Source organism: Mauremys mutica, chromosome 1, assembly GCF_020497125.1.
Source record: "Mauremys mutica isolate MM-2020 ecotype Southern chromosome 1, ASM2049712v1, whole genome shotgun sequence".
NCBI lineage: Eukaryota > Metazoa > Chordata > Testudines > Geoemydidae > Mauremys > Mauremys mutica.
Genome location: NC_059072.1, coordinates 127,823,463 through 127,849,830, shown reverse-complemented (window position 1 = coordinate 127,849,830; position 26,368 = coordinate 127,823,463). Strand labels below are relative to the sequence as shown.

Genomic DNA, 26,368 nt, shown 5'->3' with positions numbered 1-26,368 from the left:
ATCACAAGTGTTGAATAGCAAATCCCATGGCAATGTAATTTTGGTTCTATAGAAAAACCATAGAATGTAGTTCTCTGCTTCTCCCAGTTAGAGAAACTAAGGGCCTGGCTATTCACCTTGATCTTAGAAAGAGCTTGAAAGGCTATAAAATAGGTCAGTCCTTTCTCCTTGGCCTGCTTCCTTGACGTATTTAATAGAGCTCTTTTTTCAATTACCTCCTAGCCGAAGTTGGGAAATATCACTATTCTATGCCCTTTCTAGCTCAGGTTTCCTTTTTCAGGTTTTTTTTTTTTTTTTTTAAAGAATGGATTCTTTCACATTGTGTTTTTAGAAAATTTAATATAAATGCTTGGTTTGGAATTAGTCAAGGGTTTGGGGGCTAGGAGCAGTGGGCCCTTTCTATATTCAGTTCTGTGTCTGGGTATAAGGAAAGAATCTCACGTAGTGTCTTACACAAAAGTTCTACAGGTCTTTTCTCATATCCTCAGGGTATCCAACCACCCTCAAATTATTTCTTCTGGACTGGCCTTACAGATCAATTCTATCTTTCAGCTTTTGGATCTGTCAAGGTTTCCTCCCGCACTCTGAACTTTAGGGTACAGATGTGGGGACCTGCATGGACCCTTCTAAGCTTAATTCCTAGCTTAGGTCTGGTAACACTGCCACCAGCCAGAAAACAGTGTCTGGCACACTTTCTGTCCCCCCAAAACCTTCTCTGGGGAACACAGATCCAAACCCCTTGGATCTTAACACAAGGAGAAATTAACCATTTCCCCCTCCTTTCCCCTACCAACTCCTGGTGAGTCCAGACCCAGTTCCCTGGATCTTACAACAAAGAAAAATCAATCAGGTTCTTAAAAAAGAAAGTTTTTAATTAAAGAAAAAGAAAGGTAAAAATCATCTCTGTAAAAATCAGGATGGAAAATACCGGTACTTTACAGGGTACTTAAATTTATATAGCCCAGAGAAAACCCCCTCAAGCCTCAGGTTCAAAGTTACTGCAAACAGAGGTAAAATCCTCTCAGCAAAAAGGAACATTTACAGGTTGAGAAAACAAACATAAGACTAACACGCCTTGCCTGTGCTACTTACAAGTTTGAAACATAAGACTGATTCAGAAAGATTTGGAGAGCCTGGATTGATGTCTGGTCCCTCCCAGTCCCGAGAACGAACAACCCCCAAAACAAAGAGAACAAAACAAAGAACTCCCTCCACCAAGATTTGAAAGTATCTTGTCCCCCTATTGGTCCTCTGGTCAGGTGTCAGCCAGGTTTACTGAGCTTCTTAACCCTTTACAGGTAAAAGAGACATTAACCCTTAACTATCTGTTTATGACAGGATCAGACATGGTTGGTCTGCACTGATCATAATAGAGTTCATATTGTCTAAGGTAGACATTCTAATTTCTGCCTCCCTGATCCTGGAGATTATCCCCTGCAAACTGACCTAGTGTGCTGCAGTTATGATTTTAATTTCAGCGATATTCTCTGATACAGTGGTTCTCAAACTTTTGTACTGGTGACCCCTTTCACAGAGCACACGTCTGAGTGCGATCCCCCTTAGAAATTAATAACACTTTTAAATATATTTAACACCATTATAAATGCTGGAGGAAAAGCGGGTTTTGGGGTGGAGGCTGACAGCTCATGACCCCCCAATGTAATAACCTCCTTACCCCCTGAGGGGTCCCAACCTTCAGTTTGAGAACCCCGCTCTGATATTTTCGTAAGCAGGATCTGTTCTTCAGCTATCTGCTTTATCATATTGCAGACTTGCTCCAGGCCTACTGTAGACTTGCTCCTTCTTGAATGGTGCCGTGCTGCCCTGCACAGGGCTATCAGAGACACTTTGATTCTTCACAATTTCTGGTGAGTTCAAAACCAGATCCATCTGCTACTATGATGTTAAAGAGCAGGATGAGCCACTCAGAGACAAAACACTGTGGTGTTAGTACAGTGGATGTTGACAGATTTTAGTGAGACTGAGCAAAAGCTCCAGATCTAGGCAGACATTTTCCCCTGCTGGCTCTCGGAAGCTGGCAGAGGCTATCTTTAGAGAAGTGCATAAAACATATTTTCTGATTACTAAAACAATATTGGAACTCATTTGCTGACAAATCTTTGCGGCAACATCATTACTCATTGTACTTTGTTATAGGACTTTTCAAAAAAAAAATTGCTCAATTCCTTCCTCTTTGTAACCAATATTAATTTACCTGGGTTCTATTAAAATCCTTGGTAGCTGCACAAACAGCTTGTCTGGTTTCTACTTCTTTTCTTTGTAGTTCCATAGCCTTTTGATCTAGGTCTATCCTGTTCTTGTCATGGAGATCCTCTAAATTAGATTAAAACAGAATGTAGTTGATCATCCATGCATATGTAATTGTCATTTTAAAACAGTTGTTAGTTGATGAACTATTCACATAATATTAAACAGAAAGCTACCTCATGTATCCCTTTCCAAATTCCATGGCTAAGGTTTGTCATCATAGAATGTTTAATGAGTCAGTAGATTAATATATCAAGCAATCCAGGTTAGAAATGTAAAAGATGAAGCAAACTTTATTTAATACTTGTTTGTTCAAAACTTGTTTGGACACTGTTTTTATAAAATACTGTAACTATCCCCAGAAAACACTTTTTTCAGGACAGAAACTAAAAAATAAATCAGAGCTTCATTTTATCTACTGTAACATTAGTATAAAAGTATAACAAGTACTTCACTTCATTCAATCAAACATTCAATACACACACTTTTTTTTAAAACCACTCAGTCTCTCCATTTCAGGTGTATAGGGGAAAAGAAGATTAGAAATTCATGGGATTATCATAAATTCTCAATACAGGTACTTTAACTGAAACATTAAAACAAGTTCATTTTTGTCAGTCTGTAGAGGATGTCTATATGAAGTTAAAATTCCAACAGCACTTTTATGAAATGAGTATTGAATACACTGAAATGTTCCTATATCACAGACCAGCATAATGGGCTATTCTTCAGTTTTGTGAATTATTCACAGAACTTGTAAAAAAAAGCATGAAAATCAAACTTCTACCTTTGTTTGTTACCTGCAAATTTCTGGTCTGCTAATGCATTCTTCCAGTCTCTCTGTTGTTGTAGAGACCATTCTCTTGACTGCTCCTTTTGAAATTTCACCCTCTGATCATGGTTTAAATCTTCTCCTAGAAACTTCTGCAAGCCAGATACAGTACATCGAGGGTCATTGTCAGAGAGGCGAGCAGAAGTATCCTTCTTCAGGGACTGTGGGTCAGATAAATCAAACTCACGCCGAGTTTCTGGCTTCTGAAAATTCTGTTGAAACTCAGTGACAGCTTTGTTTAGGTTTTTGATGTCCTGTTTCTGCCGTTCTTCTAACATACAGATGATCTTGTCATTTTGCTTCATTTCACCAGCTACAAAAAGATTATAAACAAGGTGAAAATGAGATTCAAAATGTACAGGGGGTTGTAAAAAAAATGAAGAATGTGATCTTTAAAAAAAGACTAGAAAATATTTTTAACTACTAGACTTAAGTCATTTAGAAGGTCAAAGGTGGCAAATGATTTTTCTAAGCTGATAGTGCTACTCAATTATAAAACCTGTCAATTTTTAAGAATCATCTTTGGCACCAGAAACTTGCTGGAAAATATAATTAAAAAATATACATAAAATAAAGACAGAAGATAAGACTACTAATAAAATTAGATAGGTTTATTTTTTCACATTTTGTGTAGTATATCAAGACTAGGTACTGTAGAGCAATTCCTCACCATCTACTACTAATTTGCAGTAGTGACTGAAATACAGTTACTTGTTAGGAACACAAGAAACTATAAAAATAACAAATCAAGAGCTCTAAAATGATGTACCACCAATGATATAGCTTGGAAAAAATACTAGCAAACGGCATTCCAGCCATGGTGAGCCATGGTGCAGCCTAGAGGTCAGGGGATGTGGTCAGCATAATTATGTGTGTATGCCCTGACTCAGCAATGGCTCCTACTCACAACCCTGGTTTAGATTATTCATGTTTCTATCAAAAATAATCTAGATACAGATGGCTGTCCATAATGATCACCTCTAGGAGTAAAGAGTTATTGCGATAATGTGCTTCAGTGGCACAGGTTCTATTAGTATTAGCAAAACTGTACAGCCATCCCCAAGTAAATTGATGAGTACTTTACACCACACCCCCAATCAGATTAATTAAAACACACTTTCCTAATGGCATGTAGCATATACATGATGTAATATAAAAAAAAAATCCAAATATAAAGAGTGGGCTAAACCTTGAAGACCTTTTGATAGAAAAACTCCCATGGACTTTAGTGGAAGTTTCACCTAAGTAGGTTCGACAATATTTACCCAGTGTAGACAAAAAAAATCCTTTCCCCCGCTCAAGTGAAGACAGATATTGTTTCAAGGGTGATATACAAAAATAAATAGGCTATACTTTCTATGTCTGAATTAAGAGGGAAAAACATAATCAGTAATGTGCTCACATATGGACAAGGTTTGTGAAATTAATTTATATTTAGAAACTAAATGTGGGACGAAAGAAATACAAATTTGCTCAGATAACTATTATCATTTTAGTGCATATGTCTCTTTATTTGCTAATACAGCAGTAGGTGATTCCTACAGCATAGGTTTTCAAAATGAGTGATCCCAAGTCTGATCCTTTAAAGAATTATGCATAAATTAAGGCTAAGACTTTGTCACACATATTTTTATTAAAAATCATGGGCAGGTCATGGGCAATAAAGAATAATTCATGGAAGCCCTATCCATGACTTTTATGAAAAATATGCATGACAAAATGGGAAGCTGCGAGGTCCCAACACTACCCCTGGGGGCCTGGCTGGGAGCTGCAGGGTCCCCCCTCTACCTGTGACTCTGAGCTGCAGGGCACCCACTGCCCACGGCAACCAGGAACTGTGGGGCACACCCGCCGCCCACAGCGGCTGGGAGCTCCCGGACACTCCCTTCCATGCCCCCAGTGGCTGGGAGCTCGGGGCCTCGCAGTTCCCAGCCACCATGGGAAATGGGGGGACCCTGCAGCTCCCAGGCGCTGTGGGATCAAGTCACAGAGATCTTTGGAAGTCACAGATTCCATGACTTCCATGACAAAATCGTAGCCCTATGCATAAGCTTAACTTTACGCACAGGGTTCATTGGGACTACTGATATGTTTTAAGTTAAACTGATTTTCAAAAGGGCTGAAAAGACAACAGTTCCCATTTCCTTCTACTCCTGGGGAAATTCTGCACCAAAAATTAAAAATTCTAAACATAACATTTTAAAATCCTGCAAAATTCTACATATTTTATTTGTCAAAATAACACAATATAATCACACCAGTTTCAATTATTCTGGTAACTTTTTTCAAAATACCTGTCAACAAGTATGTCTGTAATAATACAGACAATGAAAAAGATTCACAAAATGTTTTTTGTCAAATAGATTCCTTACTAGGCATATAAATACAAAACTTTGTGTAATTCATTTAAACTACAATACAGAACTGTGCCCCCGCCCCCAAAAACAAACAGTGCAAAGGCTTGGGGGCATCAGGGGTAATGGAGGGGCTGAGGGAAAGGGAAGGAGCCTGTGAGTGAACCTGGAGGGTTGCTGGGTGTGAGTGGGATATGGAACAGGTTTTTGGAGGGGGCAGGGAAGAATTGTTAGGGAGCCTCCCTCATTCAGACTCTGGCTGACCCCTGACCTCTCCCATTCAATCAGGCACATTTTCCCCTGTCCCCATGTGTCCCTGTACCCCTCAGTCACCTTATGTGTCCCTGCACCCTCTCCTCCAATCCCCATGTGCCCCTGCACCCCCTTGTCCCATGTCTCTGTGTCCCCACTTAGGCACATCCCTTCCCCCATGTGGCCCTGCACTTCTTCCCCCTGTGGCCCCACTCAGCCACCCCCTCCCCCATGTGTTCCTGCATTCCCTCCCCCTGTCCCCATGTGGCCCTGTACCCCCACTCAGCCACCCCTGCCCCCTGTCTCTATGTGGCACTTCACCCCCTCCCCCTTTCCCCATGTGGCCCTCTGCCCCCACTCAGCCACTCCCCTTCCCCCATGTGTCCCTGAATTCCCTCCCTCTGTCCCCATGTGGCCCTGCATCACTTCTGCCCTGTTCCCATGTCTCTGTGCCCCCACTCAGCCACTCACCTTCCCCCATGTATCCCTGCACCCCTTCCCCGTCCCTATGTAGCTCTGCACCTCCATTCCCATTCAGCTCCTGCCCCAGTGTGTCCTCCCCGAATAGCCCTTATGAACCTCAGTTTGTGACCCCACAGCAGCCCCATGTGCCCCATGCTGTCTGCCCCCTCATATCCCGTCTCCTGACCTGGTCCCACCGGCACTGTGAAGAAGGCATCCTCTTCCCTTCCCTATCACAGCTGGGGGTTGCTCGGGAGTGGCTGCTCTATTCTAGTGCCACAGTGGCCCCTGGTAGGCAAAAGGCATAACTGCAGCAACTTTCTGGCAGAAGGTATTGTCTGTGGGGAAAAAAATTATTCAGAGCACATGAATGATGTGCGTGCGGAGCTGCACAGAATTCCCCCAGGAGTAGTCTTCAGGCCACTTACAGAGGTGCCTAACTTTTGGTACCAATTTTTAACATCTTGGCTTACATTTCCATGGCAGCAAATACTCAGGAAAAGACTGGTGGAAACATTTAAAAAGGAGAAAATGGTGAGAAAAGACTGCAAAACAGAGTACAAATGTTTACATATACTAATATAAAATTGTATTATTTATATAGCAATAAATATACCAATTGTATCATGTCGTGCTTTCTCATTTGCCTCTTGAATCTTCTTATCATTGATTTGAGTATCCAAAGCATCCTTATCAACCTATTATAATGAAAAAAAAATTAAGCTCTGCAAAAATTATTTATTCTATTGAAAATATTTACTGTTTACCAGCGCTAATCCAACCTTGTATATTAAAATGTCCACTTGAGCCCCAACTCCACCTCTTCCCACCCCATCCCCTGGGCCTGCCATGCTCTCGCTCCTCTCCCTCCCCCACCCCCAACCTCCTGCATGCCACAAAACAGCTGATCGGGAGGTGCAGAGAAGTTGGGGGAGGCGCTGATTGGCAAGGCTGCCAGTGGGCCAGAGGTGCTGGGGGGGAGCTGATGGGGGCCTGCTGACGTATTACTGTGGCTCCTTGGCAATGTTCATTGGTAAATTTTGGTTCCTTCTTAGGCTCAGGTTGGCCACCCCTGACTTAAGGTGCAGGGCAGTGGGCAGTCAAGCTCTACAGACATAAAGGTTTGTTTGCAATAGGGAAAGGCTCCAGTAGCTCCTGACTACCTCACCCTGATGTACAGCCTTTCACTGACCTGAGTAGCTATGCAGCTACACACAGCAGTGCAGACACTGCCTGCTTGTCACTCTGGCCTGGAGCTACATATCCCCTACAAGACTCCGCAAGTGGTGTGAGTAGTGTAAACGCAACCTAAATATATACCGACACAGGGCCTGATCCGGTTTCCACTAAAGAAAGCTGAAGTTTTGTCCTTGGTTTCAATGGAAGCAGGATGGGCTACACATGTAAGAACTGCAGAGGTAATCTTCCAACACTGGAAATGTTGAGAGGCTGTCTAAATCGGAGTGCCCTCTAACTATGAGACCACCCAGCATGCCTCGGTGCGTCCCCGTCTATTAGTGGGGCTAAAGACACTCACCTTTGTAAAGTGCTTCCAGCCCCTAGGATAAAACCCGCAACACTGTCACTCCTGCACTTCTGGCCCCGCCCCTGAGTCCCGATGCACGATCATTAATGTAATCGATCCCCATGGCAGTCGGGACCCAACAGTCCCGTGAGCGCGGGGGGGGTTTGAGACAGTCCGCCTGCCTTCGCCCCCCCCCCCCCGACTGCGCCACGAGCCGGCACCCCCCGCCCCGCCCCGCCCCCCTGGAAGGCGCATCCCGCTGGCCGTCCCCGCCGCCCGCTTACCCCGATGGTCCTGACTCGGGCGTTGAAGATGCGGCTCTGCCTGCGCAGCTCGCGCTGCCGCCTCCGCTCCAGCGCAGCCGCCTCGGCCAGGTCCCGCTGCAGGCCCAGCCTGCGCATGGTGCCCGCGGGGGCGGGGGGGGGGCAGCGAGGTCCCACCAAGGCAGAATAATGAACGATGCTCTCCCGGGGCCCTTGTTCCCCGCCCCGGGCTGGCGCCGGGCGATGTCAACAGAGCGGGTTGCTAAGGGAACGAGCCACCTGATTTCCGCGTCGGGTCCCGCCCCGCTTGGCTCCGCCTCCCTGGTCCCGCTCCCCTCAGAAATCTCGCGAGACACGCCGTGCTTTCCCGCGGGAACTAGCACGAGGCGGCTTCGGTTGCGTGAGGGAGGCGCGGAAGCTGCGCGTGACACCTGCCCACCCCCTGCGCGCGCACACTCACACTCCCGGAACCCAACTACTAAGGGGAGGGGAGTTTCAGACGTTAGCGGCCACCCGCCCCCCCCGCCGGGTCCCGGCTCGCCCCTCCCCCGGGGATGGGTTACCTGAAGCTGCTGCTGCTGGAGAACTTCAAGTCATGGCGGGGGCGGCAGAGCATCGGCCCCTTCATGAGATTTAACTGCATCATTGGGCCCAACGGATCAGGTAGGTCAGGGCAGGCCACTGCCCGGGGGTGCTGCCGGGCCGGGCCCAGCCTGAGGGTCGGACAGCAGCCCCACCCTGGGGATAGCGACTGGCCTCCTGGCCAGACCTGAGGGGGTGGTGGCTGCAGCTGCCCTGATCCCCCTGACAAAATGCCAACTACCCTGCTGGCCCTGGTGTAACCCCAGTGTGGACACAGCGCTTGGGGTCTGAAGTCAGGGATGCGCTAAAGAGGCCCAGCCCCAGTGTCTACCCAGCTGGTTTTAGCGACGTAGCCTGAGCGCCGCAAGCTGGAGTTCATCACACTGGGTTCACACTTCCTGCCGCTTGCTATGGAGACATACGTAAAGCAGGTCTGGTCTGGCTGTGTGGTGGTGTCAGGCAGCCCAGGGTGTCTCCCCTCTAGAAGAAAGGGCCAAGTCAGGGCCTCGTCTTCACTGATGACAGGAGCGTGTTTACCTTGGGGTGACTAATGTGCAAGCTCTCCCGCTGTCAAATCCTAGTGCAGGCAAGGCTTTACCAGCCCCTAGACGAAGTGGTGGGGTCAATCCGGTCTTGGGGTGCTGATCTCGCTCTGATACCTCAGGGCAAACACAACAAGGGCCTTGTCTCCCCTGGGTCTTTTACCACAAGATAATGATTGTGCTTGGTCATCTCACTGGGGGGAAACAAAACAAAACCTTTCAAAGCAGTGAAGACAAAGCCTAAGGTCATTATCACTGAACAAAGCTTGAACTCGCCTACTTTTTCTACTCAAAACAAAAAAACCTTACTTACAGTGGTGTAAAAATCCCTATGAATAATAATAATAACTAATAATAATGTAGACACTGCAATGTAGACATGGCCTTATAAACCCTCTCCAGTTGGTGCTGTTGGGAATCACAGCATGGACCAAACCCTGATGGCTGGATCTATTCTTGTTTTGATCACATTTGGAGCAAGTTTATCTAAAATGACAGTAAAAACGTGTCCAGGCATTATTTTGCATCCCCTACCACAGCTCAACAATGGGAGATTTGTTTTCATAAACTTGTCTAGAAAAAGCAGTAGATGCTATAACCAAGCTTATCCAAGGAGGGAAAGAGTTGTCCAGTGGTTACTGCAGGGGCCTAGGATTTTATATTTTTCATTGCTTTAATTTAACTTAATTTTTGACTGTTAGTGGACCACTCCTACCCTGTCTCCCACTGGTTCTAATGTTCAAAATATTGAATGAAGTTTTTCAGATACTCATCCAGTTAAATCAGCATAAGTTACATGAATCAGTAGCCAGAAGAAACTCTGATGCTGTGTAATCCCCAACGTTCAGTTTAAGAATGTTCTTATTTTTTTCCCTCTTCTGATATTTTAGGGGCGGGGAGGAGCGCAAGAGAGAGGAAGATACAGTGTAATGTTGAAGTAGTGATTCTGGGAGACCAGAAAAATGAGGGTGCTATCAGGAATGACAGATAAGAGAGGATGAGTGGAGAAAAGTTTTGGTGGAAAGATAATGTATTAAGTATTAGAAATATTAGCAGAAAAATTATTCATAATAGTGTAAGGAAATATGAAAAAGATATTCTTTGGAATTCAGGAATCTGTAAGAAAGAGTTCTAAATGCATTATGGAATATTTCAGTACCACTGTCAATGTCCGTAGTATGTAGGAAGCAACTGATATTGTCAAGCAAACTGAAGTAAAGAGGGGAAAATTAGACATGTTTAGATAAAGGGTGTATAGACCTGGATATGTCATAAACTAAGTATGGAATTCAGTGGTGAAACACTTTTATTATAATTAATCTGTTGCAGACATTGATACCAGCTGTTGGTTGTAAATTACTTTCAAACATGTAAACCTCTTCTACAATTTTATTTTAAATTAAATGTTTCTTAAATGCATATATAGGTTCTGGAAGACGACAAAACTGAGATTGAAATAAAAGATTAGAAAAAAGTAGTCAGCTAAGTATGTTCATACCTATACAACTCTAAAAAAATTAATGTTTTTGCTCATTTTAAAGGAAAATCAAACATAATGGATGCCCTTAGTTTTGTAATGGGTGAAAGAACAGCAAATTTAAGAGTGAAAAATGTTCGAGAACTTATTCATGGAGCACACGTTGGAAAGCCATTTTCCTCTACTGCAAGTGTGACAATAGTGTACTGTGAAGAGAATGGAGAAGAGAGAACATTTTCAAGAATTATTCGAGGTAAGTAGTAGGTTCCCCCGCCACCCAAATATTTTCTGTGCTTGATATAGAAAACTTCCAGTGGACTATTTATTTTTAAATCTTAAATATATAATAATCTGATGGTACAACATGGACTAGTGAATCCTTTGGAATTAAGCCAGTTTTTATAGTACTGGTCATCATAGCCAGGTGCTGTAATTATAAGGATGAAAACAGTAATAAAGTAAAGAGTTAATCAGATGCTAAACAAAATACCTGTTATGCTCCTGCCCTAATGATTGCCCAACTGTGGCTCTTGAGAGTTTATCAAAGGAAGTGAGTTCCATGGGGCAGTCCACTGTGAAAGCCATGTTATGGAAACAAGCCCAGATTCTCTATGCTATTTAGGCTCCTGACTTCCACTGACATCGATGGGAGTTAGATGCCTAGATACCTTTGCGGATTTGAGCCACGGTTTACAGCGTTGGAAGCACTCCCAAGGCTAATCCTAATTACTTTTAGGTGAGGTATAGGATTGGTAGCTGTATCTAATGGTCACTGATCATTCCAGTCTTTGAAGGTTAACACTTTGAATTCCACATGGAAAAGAAAAGGAAGCCAGTGCAGAGGCCTGAGCAAAGGAGATGCAACTGCCCCACACCACTCAGGAGAGCAGCTGCATTCTGCTCTAGCTCCAGTGCCTGGGTGGACTTCAGGGGTAGTCCTGAGTATGTTATGGTAGTCAAGATTGGTATTAACAGGTGTGGCTAATGCTGTAATGTCCACATTAGAGAGCAATGGTTGCATTCTGGATATCAAAGAATCACAGAACTGTAGGGGTAGAAGGGACCTTGAGAGGTCATCTAGTCCACCCTCCATTTTGAAGCAGGGTTACCTAGACCATGTCTAAGCTGTTCTTAAAAGCCTCCAATGATGGGGATTCCACAACTTCTCTTGGTAACCTGTTCCAATACTTTTTTAGCCTAATAAGTCTTTCATAATATCTAATGTAAACTCCTTTGCTATAGATTAAGATAACTACTAGTTGTCCTCCCTTCAGTGGGGAGGGATAGCTCAGTGGTTTGAGCATTGGCCTGCTAAACCCAGGGTTGTAAATTCAATCCTTGAGGGGGCCATTTAGGGATTTGGGGCAAAAATCTGTCTGGGGACTTGTCCTGCTTTGAGCAGGGAGTTGCACTAGATGACCTCCTGAGGTCCCTTCCAGCCCTTATATTCTATGACATGGGCAGTTGATTACTGTTCTCTTTAGAACAGCCCTTAAAACATTTAGAGACTGTTTTCCTGTCCCCCTTTAGTCTTCTTTTCTTAAGACTAAACATGCCAAGTATTTTTAACCCTTTCCTCATAATTCAGGTTTTCTAAAGTGTTGATGATTTTTTTTTATTCTTCTCTAAACTCTCTCCAGTCTGTCCATATTTTTCCTTAAGTAAAACAGAACACAGTACTCCAGCTGAGGACCTCACCAATTCTGAGTAGACTGGAACAGTTACCTCCTGTGTACAAAACTCCTGTTAATACAACAAAGAATTATATTAGCCTTTTTTTGCAACTGTATCACATTGGCTCATATTTACTGTGTGGCCAACTATAACCCCCTTTCAGCAGTAGTACTACCTAGCCAGTTATTCCCCATTTTGTAAAGTCCATTTAATTTTTTTTCCTTCCTAAATTAAGTACTTTGCATTTGTCTTTATTGAATTTCATCTTGTTGGTTTCAGACTAATACTCTGATTTGTCATGGTCACTTTGAATTCTAATCCTGCCCTCCAAAGTGCTTTCAACCCTTCCCAACTTGGTGTCATCAGCAAATTTTATAAGCATACTCTTCACGCCATTAATCCAAGTAATGAATAAAAATATTGAATATTACCAGAACAGACCCATGCAGGACTCCATTAGATCCAACCTCCCAGTTTGACAGTGAAGCATTGATACTCTTTGAGTATGGTTTTTCAACCAGTTGTGCACCCATTTTATAGCAATTTCATATAGACCACTTTCTCCTAGTTTGCTTATGAGACTGTCAAGTGGGACAGTGTCAAAAACTTTATTGAAATCAAGATGTATCATGTTTACTGCTTCCTCCCCTCCTATTCACTTGGCAAGTAACTCAAAGATAATCTCTAATGGTTCTGCGATTGCTTCAGCTGGTTCTTCAAGTACCCTAGGGTGAACTTTGTCAGGTCCTAACAACTTGAATACATCTAATTTAGCTAAATATTTAATCTGTTTTTTCCCTGTTCTGGCTTGCATTCCTTCCATTTTGTTATTTAATTGTGTTAAGCATCCAATGACAATTATCCTTCTTAGTGTAGACTGAAGTAAAACCAGCATTAACTACCTGTGTCATGGGGTAGTTAGTTAGTAGCTCTCCTTCCCCGCTGTATCTATTTACAATTTCTTACTGCCTTTTTATGTGCTTTGCTAGGTGTAAGTCACTTTGTGTTGTAGCCTTTCTCATTTTGTACCTACATGCTGGTACTAGTCTTCTGTACTCATCCATAGCAATTTGTTCATGTTTCCTCTTTTTGTAGGATTCCTTTTTGATTTTTCAGGTCATTTAAGAGCTCCTGATGCAGCCCATTTGGCCTCTTATTGTTCTTCTTGTCTTTCTTTCCCATTGGGATAGTTTGCTGTTGTGCCTTTAATATTATCTCCTTGAGAAGCTGCCAGCTCTCCTGAACTCCTTTTTCCCTTATCATTTCTTCCCATGGAACCTTACCTACCAGTTCTCCAAGTTTAACATCTGTTTTGTTGGGGTTTTTTTGTCTCTTTTCCTTATTTTGCTGCCCTCACTTTTTCCTTTCTTTCAAATCTTGAAATGTATCATTTTATGATTACTGTCAGTTCTCTTCCACTTTTGGATTTGCAACCAATTCCTCCTTGTTAGTCAGTATCAAGCCTAAAATGGCTGCTGTTCTCTACCTCCGGAAACAAAAGGTTCTCCCCAACACATTCCAAGAACGTATTGGACGTTTTGTGTTTTTGTCATATTACTTTTCCACCAGATATCTGGGTAGTTAAAATCCACCATTACTAACAGGTTTTACGTTTTGGATATTTCTGTTCTAGAAATATTTGTCATAGAAATGCCTCATCTGCCACTCCTCCTGTTTTGGTTGTCGATCGCAGACCCTTTCCCTGATATCAACCTTGTTTTTCCCCCGCCCCTGTCTTTTATCTTCACCCAGAGACTTTCACATGGTTTGTCACTCACCTCCTTCTGGACCTCAGAAGAAGTGTAGACATTCTTGATGTACAAAAGGGGTAACAGGTGAACTGATTAGATAAAGTGTCACGTGCACAACATAAATTAATAGTTCAAATATTTGGTTACATGATACTTTAATTTTATTGTTTCTTCCTTTATTAGGTAGTTGTTCTGAGTTTCTTTTCAATGATAAAGCTGTTAGCCGATCGGTTTACACAGCAGAGCTTGAAAAAATAGGCATAATTGTCAAAGCAAGGAACTGCATGGTTTTTCAGGTAAGCATTTAAGGTACTTGGTAACCTCCCAATGCTTGAGTGCAGATCAGGAGTGTTGTAAAGGTAACATGCTTGATCCATGGGACTAGACGGTTAATGCTGCTCCTTGGTCAGCCAAACAGGTAATTAGTCCTGCATGAATAATAGCAGTCTTGTCCTAGCCTAAGAAGTCTAGGCCATAAAATGGGAATTGCAAGGTTTCTCTGTGTGTTGGGCAATAGAGGGTGTGGAAGGGAGGTAGGGGGGAAGCATTATTCATCATGGGGAAACCCAGTAATTTCTGTGCTTCAGTTTATAAGTTGAAAAAGGTCTTCACGTTTTGGATTTAAAAACAAATAAACCTAAAATTGGCTAACCACCTTATTTCTGGAGCCAAAATAATTTTTGTCTCAACTTATAATAAATATGTGGATGGAAAATCTTGTTAGGACATCTAGTTCCTCTTTGACAAGCATGGTTTTTCCTTAAATATATTTTCCAAAGTTCTTTGTTTTGCCTAGTGTGTATTAATCTTCTTAAAGTGTGAACTTACTGCTTTTGAAAGGTGCCATTGTGATGCCTTCTGGTTTATTGTCAGGCATCTGGCTACCACCTGTCCTTAAGCAGGAGGAAGCCTTGTCTATGCCTGCTAGGGGTCAGCGCCCCAACTCTACCAGCCATGAACAATGCAAGCGCTCTCCTCTAGGGCTTGCAAGCCCTATTGTTTCTCTGCAGGCTGGCAATAGGCATGATCCAACTCTCAAGCCCTCTGAGCATCTCCCTGGAGTGTCCAGGCCCAGTCCACTGGGCGCTCACACTATTCTCAGGTTTGCTGCTTCCAAAGAAACAGGGCACTCCCGCTTACCAGTTCTACCTCAGATTACCGCTGCTCTTAACAGACAGCACTTATACTTGACTTCACTATAAATAAATTTAACAAAGCATAGAGATTCCAATAATAGCGAGTAGAAGTATTGGAAATAAATCATTACATTTATACAACAAAATCAAAACACACTTTCTAGAGCAGTGGTCTTGATCGCGTGCCCCATTAGTAAAAATTCTTGAGCACGCACCCACTGCCGCGCCATTTTTGACAAAGCACCAAAAAAAAAAAAGCCGCTCGGCCTCCCCCCCCCCCCCCCCCGAACTGCCGAAGCGCCAAAAAAAAAAGTGTTCCTCCTGCCGTGCACCCCCAAGGATCCTCTAGCACACCCCACTTTGGAGACCACTGTTCTAGAGTATAGGCTTAATTATAAGACATGAGAGTATCTTCTTAGAGTATTGCTCATGCAAAATCCTTGCAGGGTTTTACAACCAGGGTTTGCTGTGACCCTCCTTTCAAGAGACAGCTGTGCTGTCAGCTTGCCTCCTGGGTAAAGGATCCTGTGTGTTTCCTTATATCCCCAGCTATACCCTAACAGTCCTTTGTCTTTAGCAGTAAGCAGGCCATCATCATCCTGTGAATTTCCTTTCTGTAGATTTCAGTCATGTCTTTTGCCTGTGGTTCAGTATGCAAAAAGGTATACATTATGAGGCATACAATACAAAAATGGCCAGACTAGGACACAGGTGTCTGTTGCCTTCTGTCCGAAAGGAACACTTCTGAGGTATGTCACCTGGTGACTTGCCTTAACTCCAAGATCATAAGAACATACTGTATATACTTGATCATAAGCCAGTTCATTTATAAGCCGACCCCCCCCCCCAAGATGGATAAGTAAAAATGGAAAATTTTTTGACCCATTCATAAGCCGACCCCATAATTCAGGGGTCAGCAAACTTTGGCTCCCGGGCCATCAGAATAAGCCAGTAGTGGGCCGAGATGGTTTGTTTACCTTGCGCGTCCGCAGGCATGGAGGTAAACCTAAGTAAACAAAATGTCCCGGTGCGCCAGCTGCTTATCCTAATGGGCCAGGACAGCAACTGGTGGGGATATGTTTTTGTTTTTGGGGGGGATTGGGGGGGAAGAGGGAAGCTGGGGGTCAGAGGAGTAACCCCTGTGACCACCCCCAACATGACCCTGGATCCTCTCCCCTTCCCACCTTATCTGGGGAGGGCCAGGTGAGAATGTCTCTGGCCTGGCTGGAGCTGCTCCGACTGACTGGGCAGCGTGACTGCAGCCTGCTCTGGCAGGCCAGACCGGGTTGCATGGCCTCAGCATGTTCCATCAGGCTGGGCTAGATGGCATGGCCATAGCGTGCTCTGGTGGGCCGGGCAGCGTGGCCACAGCTTGCTCTGGCCGGCGGGGCCGAGTGGCACGGCAGCAGCCTGCCAGCCCCAGAGCTGCAGCTGCTTTGGAGGCTGGGGGGAGAGCAGCGTGGCCAGAAGTGGAGAGACTCTGGCCCCACCTCTTCCCTTCTGGCTCTGCTGGCTGTGCTGCCTCTCCTGGCTCCCTCTGTTGGGGGGAGGAGCTGTGTCCCACCTCTCCCTCTCTATACCCGTTCATAAGCTGACCACCTTCTCTGGTGCTTCCCTTTTTTATTAAAAAAAAATTCGGCTTATGAATGAGTGTATATGGTAATTTTTAGTATAAAAGCATAACTCCTTAAATATTATCTGTACATACATTTTGCAGTGAGTGTGATAACCAGTGGGCTACTGGCTCTTGGTAGAGACTCGCATGCCATGCTTTAGTGAACTATTATGCATATATCCAACCCAGGGGATCCCTGTAAAACCCTGTGCACTCTGCTAGTTGTCACCAAGAGGTCCCTGGGTCACAGCCACTTATTTGACATCACTAGAGACCAAAATCTTTTATTTATGAAGATGCCTCACAATATCACCTTCGCCACACAGTATTTGGGCTCACATTAATGAGCCCAAATACTCCTCTGAAGAACTACTTCCGAGGTCAACATTCATTTTTCTTATCTGTTCAGTTATTGGGCTGTCTATTGAGACTACCATTAAGGATGCTAATGGTGATAGTATGTTTTTGTGAGTTGGAGGTGTATATCCACTGGGAAATAGAGTAAAATCATATAGACTATGGAACCATCTGTGAGTAACCACTCTTGGTAAATAGGGAACTATGGTGGATTTGAATTAGTGACATGCAGACGAAAGACTATATCCCATTTGTTAATAGTCTGTTATTGAGTCCTCCAATCTGTTTAGTTTAACCAGATGTTAAATTAACTCCCGAACAATTTTAGAAAAGCATATTTTCTTAAAACAACTGAAACTTACTTTGGGATTTGAATTCTTAGTCCTAATCTGCCTCACAAGTCTGTTAAAATACTAGCTTCCTGTTTAATTTTTTTGCAATCTGTATTTGGCAGTTAAGTATTTTTAGTTTTATTCCTTCCAATTAGATGTCGGGATTAAAAATCTCTTCTTCTAATTTAGCTTTCCTTTAAATATCGATAATACATATCAAATAGTAATCACAGTTACAGAATAAATATATACAGTACTTAATTTTCAAGCTCCACTAACTTGTCTGCTTTAAAAAAAATTATCAAAATGGGGAAGGAACTGAATCTACGTTTTATAAACTCATAGAAAATTTTCATTTGAAAAGCTTCCTCCAGTCCCATAACATAATGGGTGTTGGGATAAATATAACACTATACTTTGTATTAGTGATAACACTTCCTGACTGGATTCTTTGTTTCCCAAATTTTAATCTTTAGTATAGAAAAATTTTTGGATGAATTATGTACATTATATATTCTTAATTTGTGAGGTTTGTTTTGTAATTTCTGATTGACTTTTTGCTGCCAGTACTACATGATTCCACAACTTTCGCTTTTCATACATGGTGTCTCAGTGTCCAATTTAGGTTCAGTGGACTTTCAAGTCTCTCTGATTGGGAGGCTATTGAATCTAGAGAAATATCATTTAAGTGATATCTTGATTTTAAGAAACTGAATAGCACAATATTGCTGGCAATTTCAGATTCCCTTTTTGTAGAGTACAGTAATCTGCAGTGCTATGATTCTCAGTGCTACATCTTTGAAACTCTATTCTAGGGAGCAGTAGAGTCAATTGCAATGAAGAAGCCCAAGGAAAGAACCCAGCTTTTTGAACAGATTAGTAATTCATGGGAGTTTGCTGAGGAATATGAGAAAAAGAAGAAGAAAATGCAACAGGCAGAGGGGGATGCGCAGTTTAATTATAACAAGAAAAAACATGTGGCAGTAGAACGCAAGCATGCAAAGTTAGAGAAAGAGGAGGTAATTCCAAAAATAACATAAAGGAGGTTTTCATATTTAAGAAAGCATACAGCATAGTGGTTGATCCTGCAGACTCTATTAGCGTAGTGTGAGTTTATAGAGCTTGGGTCAAACACTTCTAATACATTTAAAATAAATACATTTTTCTTGTTTTCTGTGGAAAGTGATGGTTCTTAAAAAGTGTTTTTTGGTAAATGCTGTTCCACATAATCTGATTAATTTGTATAATCTGAAATATTTAACCAAAAAAAAAATCAGCAAGGAAGATACTATGTTTTCCTGTGGGACAGGATTAATAGTTAAGTGTCTTCTGCCAATATACATCAGTAGTATGTCATTTCTGTATTTCTGCCCTTTTTGTACAGTCACTATGTGATGCAGTAGTGTTACTTACTGGGCAGAATATTCTTCCATTTTTAAACAAACTTTGCATCCAAAAATACTTTGTCTCAGAAGGTTCAGTCCTGCAACTTCCCAAACAATCATAGTGAGCTTTGTTCCGGAGATGTGAAACTTATTGAAACGAAGCTAAATGTCTACATTCTTCTATTCCCTGGAGAGTTCAGTGACCCTCTCTTGCAAAGTGTGTTGCCTGAGTGCATGCATGAGAGGAAAAAGCAGTTATGATTTACTATTTGGTGGCATTCATAATAATCAACAGGAAATGGAGTTGAATATAATAGTTTCTAAGTATACTAGGTTCAGTAGTCATAAATATGTTTTAATGAAGTAAATGACAATGTATTCTGCATGACTGGCAATTCTTACAGTAACTACTGCATTATATGGCTGAGTTTTTTGTGATTGGTGAACTTGCTGGAATCATAGTCACCAGTACTTTAGTTCATTTTACTCTGGACCTGAGATTAGACTGCTAGTGATTAAAAATTCTTTTTAAAGCCGCAAATAAAAAATTGCTGTTTTTAGGCAGAGCGTTACCAGATGCTGCTTGAAGAGTTGAAAGAAAACCGGATACAGCTGCAACTTTTCCGACTTTATCACAATGAGAAAAAAATTGACTTTTTGAACAACAAATTGGATGAAAAGAACATGGATGTGAATACCAAGAAAGACTCCCTTTCTTCTGCTGAAGACACATTTAAAGCTAAGAAAAAAGTGCTTGGAATATTAAATAGAGACCAACAACACATGGAAAAAGAAATGAAGTAAGTTTTCCTGTAATAGGCCTGAACTGAGATTTTGAGAGTTAATCTGCATTCTAAGTTACTCTTCAGAGTGTATTTCCTGATCAAGAGGGTGGGTGAAATTCTGACCCCATTGAAGTCAATGGGAGATTTCTAAAATAATAATCACTGTGTTACAGAATAAATATATAATACTTAATTTTCAGCCACTTTATTTGTCACTATTCTCAGTAAAACATTTTACCTGTTCACTGCAACATTGTAGGTGTGGTATAGCATTGTACTTCATGTTTAAACCTCTATTTTCAGTTATATGTATCAAAATATGACCTTTGGACTGAAACATCTCATACTTGGTCCCCACTTAAAATGTGGTGGTTTTTTTTTTTAATTAAACTATCTTGTTCCAGGCTGCATTTCATGTTTCCCTGAAACATAAAGTTGACAAAAATGCATCTTTTTTCCCCCCCAAAGAACCCTAGAAGCATCATTGAATCAGAAAAGGCCCCAATATATTAAAGCAAAGGAGAACACTTCTCACCAAATCAAGAAAGTAGATATGGCTAAGAAATCCTTAAAAGATAATGAGAAACGCCTTGCTAAACAAGAGCAAAACATAAAAGAATTGGACACTGAGCTGACTGATGTTGAGAGAAGTTGGAGAGCATTTGAAAAGAAGGTTGAAGAGGAGATCTTACAGAGAAGAGCAGATGTTGAGCTGGAAGCAAGTCAAGTGAGTTGTGGGGCGGGAAGTACTAGACTGAGTGAAATCCTGGCTCTGTTAAAGCTAATGGGAGTTTGCCATTGACTTCAGTGGGGCCATGATTTCACCCATTATTTTCAGAGTGGTTACAAATCCAATTTGACTTAGACTAAATTGCAAGGAAAAAGAGAGATTTGTCCAATAGGATGAGGCAAAATGGTGATCTTGCCTTTATTTTTCATCTCTTACAGGTTTATCCTGGAAGCCAACAGACGTAAAATCTATGTCAATTTGCACATAAAAATATGTGATACCTGTATTTCTTCTATATGGAGAAATAAATTGTAACATTCCCCTCGGTTTATTTTTAGCTTACAGTGTGAGCAGTTGCAGTTTGCTAAGTGGTCACAGTTAGCCCAGAATATGATTAGCAACACCATGATTGGGCCTCCTTCCTAGAAGGACAAAATGAGGCTCTACTGACAAGATTTTTCTTTAATGTTCTTGAGACTCCTTGAGCTGCAAGTAAAATAGCTCTGCCAACTGCATGTGCCTGAGCTTAACATAGTTTTTTAACCAGCAAACAGCTGGAATTAATTAAACATTTTTTATAGCACTGATTAAATGATTTAAGGACAATTCAAGCCTCCCAGAAGTTCTAGAGAGAGAACAGTTTTGAGGAGTAAACTTAAGACAGAGGGATTTCAAATTTAACCTTTTAAGATGGTTGGAGGTGGTGGTGTATTACTTCTCTCTAATGTGTGAATCATATCCTTTCCAAAGCAATAATCAAAGACTCTCTTCTAGGTGAATCAGTGAAGTTCCAGTGCACAATAGTGAGAGGAGGATTTAGGGGAGCCTAGCCAAGGCATGTGCAGCACCTGTCTGTTTTAAACCCAATCTCCATGGGGTTCCTTGTGACCTGGGGCTGTGGGTCCACAGCATTGTGTATCCATTGGTTTTTACTGGAAGCACAAACAGTACCTGTGAGGATAGGATAGTAACCATGGAGCAGCTCTTTTGCTGTCAAGGGGCTATGAGGTGGTGTGAGGAAGGAGGTCTTTACCAAAACAACTTCCCAACTGCTGCAGATAAGATCAGTTCACAGTTCTGATATAAAGCTGTTTCAGAAAGACATCCCTGCATAATTTTCCAGTTAGTTCACATCTAGACAATTATTTCTGCAGCCATTAGACCTAGAAACTCTTTCAAATTTTTTTTATTATATGTTAAATTCTGCATAACCTGATGGGTAAGTTTCCTTCCTATTATCCCTGTAGATTGAGGCAACCTTGTAAATTATGCCCCAGAGAAGTGAGTGGAGGAGTTCCAACTCCTCATTACTGTAGAGATTTGTCAACCTTTAGGCATAATTTAAAGAGTTGCCCCAAACATAAACCCTTCTGTATACCTCTACAAATCTTCTCCTTGGAGGTTTCTCACATATCAAAATAACTGTTTTTAAGAATAATTCCTTTACTTTTGGGCCACTCAGCATTTGGATGATGTCTTGATCCTCTCCTTTTTTCGGAAATGTTTATGTAAGCTTTAGTTTGCCTAATGACTTATTTAAAACAAAACTCTAAACTAGACTGTAGGCAAGAAAACAGGAGAATAAAGTTTGAAGTTGTATCTTTCATGGCATCTGATTGCCAATACTTGGCTCCATAACTGGATAGTAATTTACAATCTGTAGTTTGATAAGGTTAATTTGCTAGTCAAGCACATAATGCAATGAAAATTTCCCTTTATGTTTAAGGGCGGGAGTAATATTTGAATCTGTTTGTACAGCTGGATCGGTATAAAGAGCTGAAAGAACTAGCGAGAAAGAAGGTAGCTACATTGACCCAGCAACTAGAAAAACTGCAGTGGGAGCAAAAAGCAGATATAGAAAGGATGACATTTGATGAGAGGAAGCAAAAAGAAATTGAGGTACTGAGATGGAATTTAATTTTACTGGGGAATAGAAACCCCATCTCTCGTTGTCTGTCTAATACATGTCCTTCTCTGTCATTATAAATGTTAGTATAATTGTACTGAATACATTCTTTACCAAAAACACTTCAACAGCCTTGATACAATGCATATGTTTGAGCTTCTCTTCTGACAGACCTACTGCCACATGGCTGGCTCTTTGTCCTTCAAAAATTACTTTACATATCTCTTCTAGGATGTGGCTTAGTGAAAGCCTGCTTACAGTATAAACACCCTTATAATTGCAGATCTGGATATGTCTGCACTATGAAATTAAGTCGATTTTTATAGAAGTTGATTTTTAGAAATCCATTTTATACAATCAATTGCATATGTCCCCACTAAGTGCCTTAAGTCGGTGGAGTGTGTCCTCACTACTGTGGCTAGCATCGACTTATAGAGCGGTGCGCTGTGGATAGCTATCCCACAGTTCCCGCAGTCTCTGCTGCCCATTGGAATTCTGGGTTAAGCTCCCAGTGCCTGATGGGGCAAAAACATTGTCATGTGTGGTTTTGGGTACATGTCATCAGTCGCCTTTTTTCAGTGCAGACGCCATACCACGGCAAGCATGGAGCCCACTCAGCTCACTGTCACTGCTGCTGATGTGTCCTGGGTGCTGCTGTCAGCAGACGGTGCAGTAGGACGGCTAACAGTCATCACCCGCTGCTTCCGCTGCAACTCTGCTCTCCTGGTGTCATGAATCCACCTCGCAGGTCCTCTTGTCGTTCTGTATAAATATCTATTCTCATGGCATCCATCATCATCCACCGCTTCCGCAGCAACTCTGCTCTCCTGCAGATGCCATACCACGGCAAGCATGGAGCCCGTTGCTGTTGTGAGCATTGTAAACACCTCATGCATTATCCTGCAGAAGCAGGCAAGGAGGCGACGACAGCGTGATCACAATAGCGATGAGGACGTGGACACAGACTTCTCTCAAAGCATGGGCCCTGGCAATTTGGACATCATGGTGGTAATGGGACAGGTTCCTGCCGTGGAACGCTGATTCTGGGCCCGGGAAACAAGCACAGACTGGTGGGATTGCATAGTGTTGTAGGTCTGGAATGATTCCCAGTGTCCGCGAAACTTTCGTATGCGTAAGGGCACTTTCATGGAACTTTGTGACTTGCTTTCCCCGGCCCTGAAGCACAAAAATACCAAGATGAGAGTAGCTGTCACAGTTGAGAAGCGAGTGGCAATAGCCCTCTGGAAGCTTGCAATGCCAGACAGCTACCAGTCATTCGGGAATCATTTTGGAGTGGGTAAATCTACTGTGTGGGGCTGCTGTGATCCAAGTAGCCAGCGCTATCACTGAGCTGCTGCTATCAAGGGTAGTGACTCTGGGAAATGTGCAGGTCATAGTGGATGGCTTTGCTGCAATGGGATTCCCTAACTGGTGGGACGATAGATGGAACGCATATCCCTATCTTGGGACCAGACCACCTTGGCAGCCAGTAAGTAAACCGCAAGGGGTACTTTTCAATGGTGCTGCAAGCGCTGGTGGATCACAAGGGACCAACATCAACGTGGGATGGCCGGGAAAGGTGCATGATGCTCGCATCTTCAGGAACTCTGGTCTGTTTGAAAAGGTACAGGAAGGAACTTACTTCTCAGACCAGAAAATTACTGTTGGGGATGTTGAAATGCCTAGAGTTATCCTTGGGGACCCAGCCTACCCCTTAATGCCATGGCTCATGAAGCCATACACAGGCACCCTGGACAGTAGTAAGGAGCAGGTCAACTATAGACTGAGCAAGTGCAGAATGGTGGTAGAATGTACATTTGGATGTTTAAAAGCTTGCTAGCGCAGTTTACTGACTAGGTTAGACCTCAGTGAAACCAATATTCTCATTGTTGTTGCTGCTTGCTGTGTGCTCCACAAAATCTGTGAGAGTAAGGGGGAGACATTTATGGGGTGGGAGGTTGAGGCAAATCATCTGTCGGCTGATTACGTGCAGCCAGACACCAGGGCAATTAGAAGAGCACAGCTGGCTGTCCTGTGCATCAGAGAAGCTTTAAAAACCAGTTTCACGACTGGCCAGGCTACAGTGTGACAGTTCTGTTTTTCTCCTTGATGAAAACCCGCCCCCTTGGTTGACTCTACTTTCCTGTAAACCAACAGACCTCCCCCCTTCAACCACTGCTTTCAGAGGCAATAAAGTCATTGTTTCCAAATCATGCATTCTTTATTAATTCAACACAAAAATAGGGGGAAAACTCTCAAGGTAGCCTTGGAGGGGTGGGTTAGGAGGGAAGCACCGGGTGGGGTGGTGGATGAGGGGAGGAGGGAAGGACAAGGCCACACTACAGTTCAAAACTTATTGAATGCATGGCTGGTATCCAGGAAGATTTCCGTCAGCCAAACACGAACAGCTCAGCATGAACGGGCCTCCCCCAATCGCGTGGCTAACAGTGGGGATGATTTCTTTTCAGCCAAAGGCAAACAGCCCAGCAGGAACGGGCACCTCTGAATGTCCCTTTAAACAAATTTCCCATATTTCAACCAGGTCACCATGAATGATATCACTCTCCTGAGGCTAACACCAAGAGATAAAGAACAGATGTTGCTTGAATGCCACCAAAGCCCGGGCCCATTCGCTGCAATGTTTTGTTCTGCAATGATTCCAGTCTACTTGCTACTGAGTTGGCATGGTAAAGCGTCTTACCATGGAGGATGGAATAAGGCTGCCCTCCCCAGAAACATTCTGCAAAGGCTTTTAGAGTACCTTCAGGAGAGCTTTATGGAGATGTCCCTGGAGGATTTCTGCTCCATCCTCAGACTATACTGGCCACGAATGCATCCCAAGTCTTCAGGGCAAATTTAATCATTAAACACGCTTGCTTTTAAACCTTGTATTTTATTTACAAAGGTACACTCACCAGAGGTGCCTTCTCCAGCTTCATGGTCCGGGGGCCCAACTTGGGAGTTAATACCCTCCCGGGTGATGAACAGTTCCTGGCTGCTGGGGAGAAGGGATTCCCTGCTTGCCTACTGTGTGCTATCCTCAACCACCACCTCCTGCTCATCTTCCTCATCCACAAAATCCTCACCCCTGTTGTGTGAGACTCCCCCCTTGCAGGTGTCCACAGATAGTGGTGGGGTAGTAGTGCGCCCTCCCCCCCCGAATTGCATGCAGCTCATCATAGAAGCAGCATGTATGGGGCTCTGACCTGGAGCGACTGTTTGCTTCCTTTGTTTTTTGATAGGCTTGCCTGGGGCTCCTTAATTTTCACGTTGCACTGCTGTGTGTCCCTGTTGTAGCCTCTGTCCATCATGCCGTTGGAGATTTTGGCATATATATTGGCATTTCGTCTTTTGGAACGGAGTTCTGCCTGCAATCGGATCCAGTACCTCCCATTTGGTCCATGCTGAAGCTCTTTTGCGATTCTGGGACTGCATGGTCACCTGTGCTGATCAGCTCGCCACGCTGGCCAAACAGTTTGGACAGTGAAAAAAGACTAGTAATTTCACTTGCTGGTTCATATTCACTAGCATAATGCTGTGATGTTGGGTTTCAGATTCTGCAGAGGGACACTTGATTTTAAAATTTGAAGTATTTATAAAACAAAGAAAACAAGTCTATTATCAGATTTTATAAAGCTTTTACATTTGTTTTAAATCTTAAACTTTTGTATTTAACTAAATGTTAAAAGGGTATTACCAAGTAGTATTTATGGAAGTGTCAAGATCCATTCACATTGAAGAATCTCTGTACTAATTGGCTTGAAAACAATAGTGTAGTTTTGGTAGATATAGTATATTATTCACATGGGAAATATCTATCCACTAAATATGCAAAGTGATATGCTGTGACTTGACTTCAATGGATATTTCATGGTTAAGGTTAGTTACATAGCTAAATATCAGTGCCCCACTCTGAAAATTTAGTGATATTAGCAAATTGGCTTTAGAATTGTGTAATCTTGTAAATTGCATCCTATTTATGGTTGTTTAGGAAAGTATAAAGCAAGTTGTCGAACAGATAGAAGACCACAAAAAACGAATTGAGAAGTTGGAGGAGTATACCAAGTCATGCATGTATGTTTGTTTTTTAAATAAAATAAATTGCAGTTCAGACACTATGCATATTGTAAAAAAAATTGT

General features: G+C 42.6%; 2 protein-coding genes across 6 annotated transcripts in view; one reads left to right on the top strand and one right to left on the bottom strand.

Moving 5' to 3' along the window:
* The window catches only part of RIBC2 (RIB43A domain with coiled-coils 2), a 30,273-nt gene extending 21,996 nt beyond the window's left edge, over positions 1 to 8,277 (bottom strand). For 2 of the 4 annotated variants that reach the window (XM_044995367.1, XM_044995376.1), the window contains exons 1-4: positions 7,978 to 8,277; positions 6,785 to 6,866; positions 3,069 to 3,413; positions 2,216 to 2,334 (exon numbers count right to left, since the gene is read on the bottom strand). In XM_044995367.1, coding sequence (XP_044851302.1) covers positions 2,216 to 2,334; positions 3,069 to 3,413; positions 6,785 to 6,866; positions 7,978 to 8,094 — 663 coding nt within the window. In that variant the 5' untranslated portion in view covers positions 8,095 to 8,277. Of the gene's footprint in view, positions 1 to 2,215; positions 2,335 to 3,068; positions 3,414 to 6,355; positions 6,503 to 6,784; positions 6,867 to 7,705; positions 7,729 to 7,977 lie in introns of those variants that run through there. The other 2 variants (XM_044995384.1, XM_044995392.1) reach the window with 2 other exon arrangements.
* A 47-nt stretch (positions 8,278 to 8,324) lies between these two features.
* Positions 8,325 to 26,368, top strand: part of SMC1B (structural maintenance of chromosomes 1B) — a 75,363-nt gene continuing 57,319 nt past the window's right edge. Inside the window, exons 1-8 of one of the 2 annotated variants that reach the window (XM_044995270.1) lie at positions 8,325 to 8,619; positions 10,622 to 10,810; positions 14,166 to 14,278; positions 18,238 to 18,441; positions 19,369 to 19,607; positions 20,061 to 20,319; positions 22,081 to 22,221; positions 26,220 to 26,302. In XM_044995270.1, the coding sequence (XP_044851205.1) occupies positions 8,511 to 8,619; positions 10,622 to 10,810; positions 14,166 to 14,278; positions 18,238 to 18,441; positions 19,369 to 19,607; positions 20,061 to 20,319; positions 22,081 to 22,221; positions 26,220 to 26,302 (1,337 nt within the window). In that variant the 5' untranslated portion in view covers positions 8,325 to 8,510. The remainder of the gene's footprint in view (positions 8,620 to 10,621; positions 10,811 to 14,165; positions 14,279 to 18,237; positions 18,442 to 19,368; positions 19,608 to 20,060; positions 20,320 to 22,080; positions 22,222 to 26,219; positions 26,303 to 26,368) is intronic. The other variant, XM_044995280.1, reaches the window with a different exon arrangement.